A 4691-nucleotide genomic window follows, 5' to 3' on the forward strand; every position below is an offset into this window, starting at 1 on the left:
GAGGGGACAGCGGGGACCGGCGCTGACGGGCGCGGTGTGTTGCAGAGCTGAGGAAAGCCAGCAAGAGGCTGACCTGCCACAAGCGCTACAAGATCCAGAAGAAGGTGGGTACCGGGGGCTGTCGGGGAAAGGGGGACGGGCGGCGTCTGTTTCTAGTTAAGGCTTCTTGCTAACTAGTGTAAGGCTAAAACCATTTTTATATGTTATTACAGAAGTATGTTGTACATACACGGACACAGCGAGGCTTCTTGCATCGTTCCTTTCTGCGTTATTTTGGGCTTGCACGTTCAAGTGCAGCGTTGCAGTGAGACACTGTGCGCTGGAAACACTTCACCCTAAAGTCACAAACGTACCGGGTTTTACTCTTCATCCATAAACGGGAGGGATACTTCTTTTTTCTTTTTTTTTGCCTTAGACTAAGAAAATATTCTTGTTCCTGTCTTAAGATCAGAGAGCATCACCGAAAAGTCAGGAAGGAGGCCAAAAAACGTGGACACAAAAAGCCCAAGAAAGATCCTGGTGTTCCCAGTGCTGCGCCATTTAAGGAAGAGCTGCTGCGGGAAGCGGAGCAAAGAAAGCAGAGGGTAAATTACAGCTTGTGGTAGAGAGGACTAGAAATGAATCCATTTCGATCTTCAAGGAAGCTTTGTGTGCATGCCCAGAGGGGGAATCATGGTAGACTGTAGATTGTCCTAGTAGACGTACTTTGGAAGAATAATACATATATTTCCAGCATTATACAGTGTGGAGCAATTTACTCTTTTATTTTTAACCTTTTTTTCATCACCATATGTGTAAACATGCTGGAAGTGTCAATTCTAATGTAATCAGAATTGCCTGTGATGCTAAGATACATAGATGTCCCATCAGAATGCTAGAAGTTAAGTCTCAGCATTATGTGATTATACAGAAAATAAGGATTGCCTGTTTGCAGCATGGAGTAATGTGCCATGAGAGCAGCACCCATATCATATCATTGTAACGTGGTTGCTGCACGGCTGTTAGTTTGGGGTCTAGCTAATGGATGCATTGCTTCCAATACATCCATTTTGAGGCAATTGAAGGCAACGGTATTCTTTCCAGGGTAGGATACAGAAAAAATTCCCAATGTCACTTGGACCGCCATGACTTCTAAATAAGCTGTCTGGGGAAATTTGGTCAGAAATAAGTAAATGAGGAAAAAGAACAGTCTTCCTTACCACCTTCAAATGTGTTTTATCTGGCTTGGGTTTTTGTTTGCACTCAGCTTGAAGAACTAAAACAAAAGCAGAAGCTCAACAGACAGAAAGAACATGAAAAGAAGAGGAAGCTTGAAGCTAAAAAGAATGCAGCCAAAATCAAGGAAAAAGCAGAGGGAAAGGTAGGTGTCTGGTATGATTTTGATTCTCTGAAGCTTATAGAAGCAATGAAAGTCATCCTGAAACTCCATCTTCTTAAGCAGTATGTTATGTGTTATATTTTCATGCTGTATATGTACGCAAGTATATATGCTAATTCTCAGTTAAATAATTCTCTTTTGTTTTTATTTGCATTCAGGAATCCCCTGGCAAATCTAAAACAAAGACGAACAAACTGCTGCATAAAAATTCAAAGAAATCATTTTGCAGGGAGCTCAAGAAGGTGAGATGCTTCAGCTATTTTTATATAATTTGATGAGAGTCAGCAAGGAGACCACTCGTTATTTTCCATTTTTGCATTACTGTGCAGCTGATAGAGAGTATAAAGGTTGTTCATGATAAATTTCAATACTGAAGTAAGGGATTTTATGACAGAAACCATGAGGTTTTCAGTTTTGTCTGGTGTGAGCTACTGAGACATCCAGCACTTTGAGGCATTAGACTGCTTGGGCCGATGTCAGTACATACTGAGTGATCAGAGAGCTCTTGTAGTAATGAGGTACTAGTGTCTAAGGATTTCTTGCCTTCAGAGGAAAAAGATGAAAATGGCTTCAGCTTTCTGGTTTGTAGTTCAGAAGAAAGGATCTCAGACAAGAACAGTTTTATGAAACTTCACCAATCATTCTGTGAAGTTCAACAGTAACTGTTTTAAGCCACAGCTATTCCAGAGTTGTTGTCTGTCAAATGGTCTGCCATGTCTTTTTTTAAGAGTCTTCTCTTTTTTTTTCCTAACCCAGGTGATTGAAGCCTCAGATGTGGTTCTAGAGGTTTTAGATGCAAGAGATCCAATGGGCTGCCGGTGTCCTCAACTGGAGCAAGCTGTAACTTGCTCTGGAGGAGACAAAAAGCTGCTGTTGGTTCTGAACAAAATTGGTAAGAAGCACAGGTTTTCTTGAAGTGTTACTTGGTCACTCTGTGGTTCTGTGAGCTATGAAGAAGACTTTAAAGGAATCTGAGATTCCATTGAAGACATAAGATCCAACTCTGAGCTCACTGCCTTACTGAAGGGGTCACGTTTCCTTTTAGTCTAGTTTGCAAAGAAAACACCACACTAGCCCCTTTCTCTTGCAGTAACTTCTGAGGGCATTGGCCAGTTTCAGCCAAATTTGACAGAAGTTAAAGATCTTAAAATTTTTACAATTTTTCTGAATGTGAGTAGGCAGAGATCGCAATACTGGTCCCCACTGAGGCAATGGTGAGTTAAAGATCGGCAAGTCAATGCAATAGTTGTATTTGAAATTTGTCTTTGTGAAGTATTTTCTCTCTTCCATTGCTCTATGAAAGAATGCACACAAAAGCAAGTGAAACCAGCTAAAAAGGCTGGAAATTACTGCATTAGCAGCAGCAAAAAAAAAGAAAAGGAAATACCAAGAGTGACAGCAAGAGCAAAGGGAACTTCCTATTAGAGTTGTCGTTGCAGGGATGATGGGATAATCCTTCACAGAACATCACTCTGTACCATACAAAGTCTCCGAGCAAGATTCCTGCCTTAAAAACCTGATACAGAGGCCAAGAGTGTAATTGTGGTATGTTCTGGTTGAGGCAGAAAATGAAGACTAAAACTTGCAACACCAGAGCTTTCAGCCAAACATCATTTGTGGTAAAGAAACATACTAAGTGGACAAAATACAGCTTGGTTACAGATTCCGCATTAGATTTCTTCCACACAGTGATACTTGAGATTCACACGAGTCAAAGGACTGTGCTTTTTTTCCAGATTTAGTGCCAAAGGAGAACTTAGAGAAATGGTTGAATTATTTGAAGAAGGAGTTTCCAACGGTTGCTTTTAAATCAGCAACACTGATGAAGGACAAGACTATGGTAAGAGCGCTGCAGACTGTCTGTGACTAAGTCATATGCTTGCAATCATACATGTTGAAACATGGTGAGAAACAGGAACTCTTGTTCTTTAAAATTATTTTTCCCCTTGTTTGATTATGACTGGTGGATACGCCTTTGCACTTTGACTAAGCTTTGTGGTGCTGTGGGGGAATTCCTCCTGTTGAAATCCGTATTGTTATTTCTGCCCAGGATGGTGGACTAGAGTAAAAGCAAGGTTGTTTCTTTTACTGTAAGAAGGACAGGGAGGGGAGGAAGATGAAGAATTTTTCATCTTCTAGATAAGATGGTTGCACCATTTACAGCTGCATTGGTTTGTAGGTAAAGTGGTGCAGGCTATACTACTGCCTTCATCCTGACTGTGGCCATCAGTAAAGGTAGCACCTGATGTTATTTCATGAAGAATATAAAGGGGTTAGCTCTCTAGTGTGCTGGTCTTGACTCTTTCAAGATACCCGTTTGAGTCATATGAGTATTAACACATAATGCTTCACACATCTTAACGCTGACAACAGCGTAGTGAAATAGACCCTCCTGTGAAATGGTGCAGAAGCTGCAACACAGAGAACAGGTTTTGAAATCCTTCAAAAAACTGAAGTCTCTTGAGTGAATTTGCAGATTTAAGGATTCTACCATCTGAACATACATGGTTATTTTATGGTCGCGCAAATCTGCAACACAGCCTGAACTGAAATCACAAGCCCTATAAGTCAGTTCGCATTCCTTTTGCTCTTAGTTGTTGATGGCTACCTTTTTTACTGTCACTTAACTGATTAGCCAACTTCATATTAAACTAATTCCTTCTGTTTAGAAGAACACTGTAACGTCATCTAACAGAGGATAGGAGTTGGAAACAGTACAGTAGATAAATAAATCTAAGCATACATATTTATTTTCATAAATAGCTCCTGACCATGGGGGTTTTTTGCCTTTGAATCCTGTAACAGGAACAGTTGAAAAAAAGACGTGGACGTGCTGATTTATCAAGAACCGCTCAATCTTTTGGAAGCAAGTGCCTTTTGAAACTTCTTCAAGAGCACGGCAAGGCTCAAAACAAAGCCATTCAGGTTGGGGTAGTAGGTAAGCATCTAGACAGGAGTTTCCTTCTCCTCCCCTAAATATTATAAATTGGGTTAAACAACTAACACATGACTTGCTAAGGGGCTTTCTAGTCATTGTTCTTACTTTCATTTAATACTTACTATAGTAGTACTTCCTCCCCTGAAGCTTTGGTATCCTGTATTATAAATTGGGTTAAACAACTAACACATGACTTGCTAAGGGGCTTTCTAGTCATTGTTCTTACTTTCATTTAATACTTACTATAGTAGTACTTCAGTTGACAGCAATCTGTGTTGTACTTACACCTCATGCATGTATGTGATCTGTGGAAGGCACATTGCGTGAGGCCTTAGCTGACTGACTAGCTTAGGGAAAGAAGAGAAGCAGGTTACG

The 4691-nt window shown here is 40.5% G+C and overlaps 1 protein-coding gene across 1 annotated transcript in view; it reads left to right on the forward strand.

The window, feature by feature from the left end:
• Positions 1–45: 45 nt before the first annotated feature.
• Positions 46–4691, forward strand: part of LOC104470901 (guanine nucleotide-binding protein-like 3) — a gene marked incomplete at its 5' end in the record, with an annotated part of 8635 nt that continues 3989 nt past the window's right edge. Inside the window, 7 exons of the mRNA XM_010086011.1 lie at positions 46–104; positions 447–584; positions 1247–1360; positions 1537–1620; positions 2135–2270; positions 3115–3218; positions 4184–4316. Of these exons, the coding sequence (XP_010084313.1) occupies positions 46–104; positions 447–584; positions 1247–1360; positions 1537–1620; positions 2135–2270; positions 3115–3218; positions 4184–4316 (768 nt within the window). The remainder of the gene's footprint in view (positions 105–446; positions 585–1246; positions 1361–1536; positions 1621–2134; positions 2271–3114; positions 3219–4183; positions 4317–4691) is intronic.

This window comes from Pterocles gutturalis, unplaced genomic scaffold (assembly GCF_000699245.1).
Source record: "Pterocles gutturalis isolate BGI_N339 unplaced genomic scaffold, ASM69924v1 scaffold39670, whole genome shotgun sequence".
Lineage (NCBI taxonomy): Eukaryota > Metazoa > Chordata > Aves > Pterocliformes > Pteroclidae > Pterocles > Pterocles gutturalis.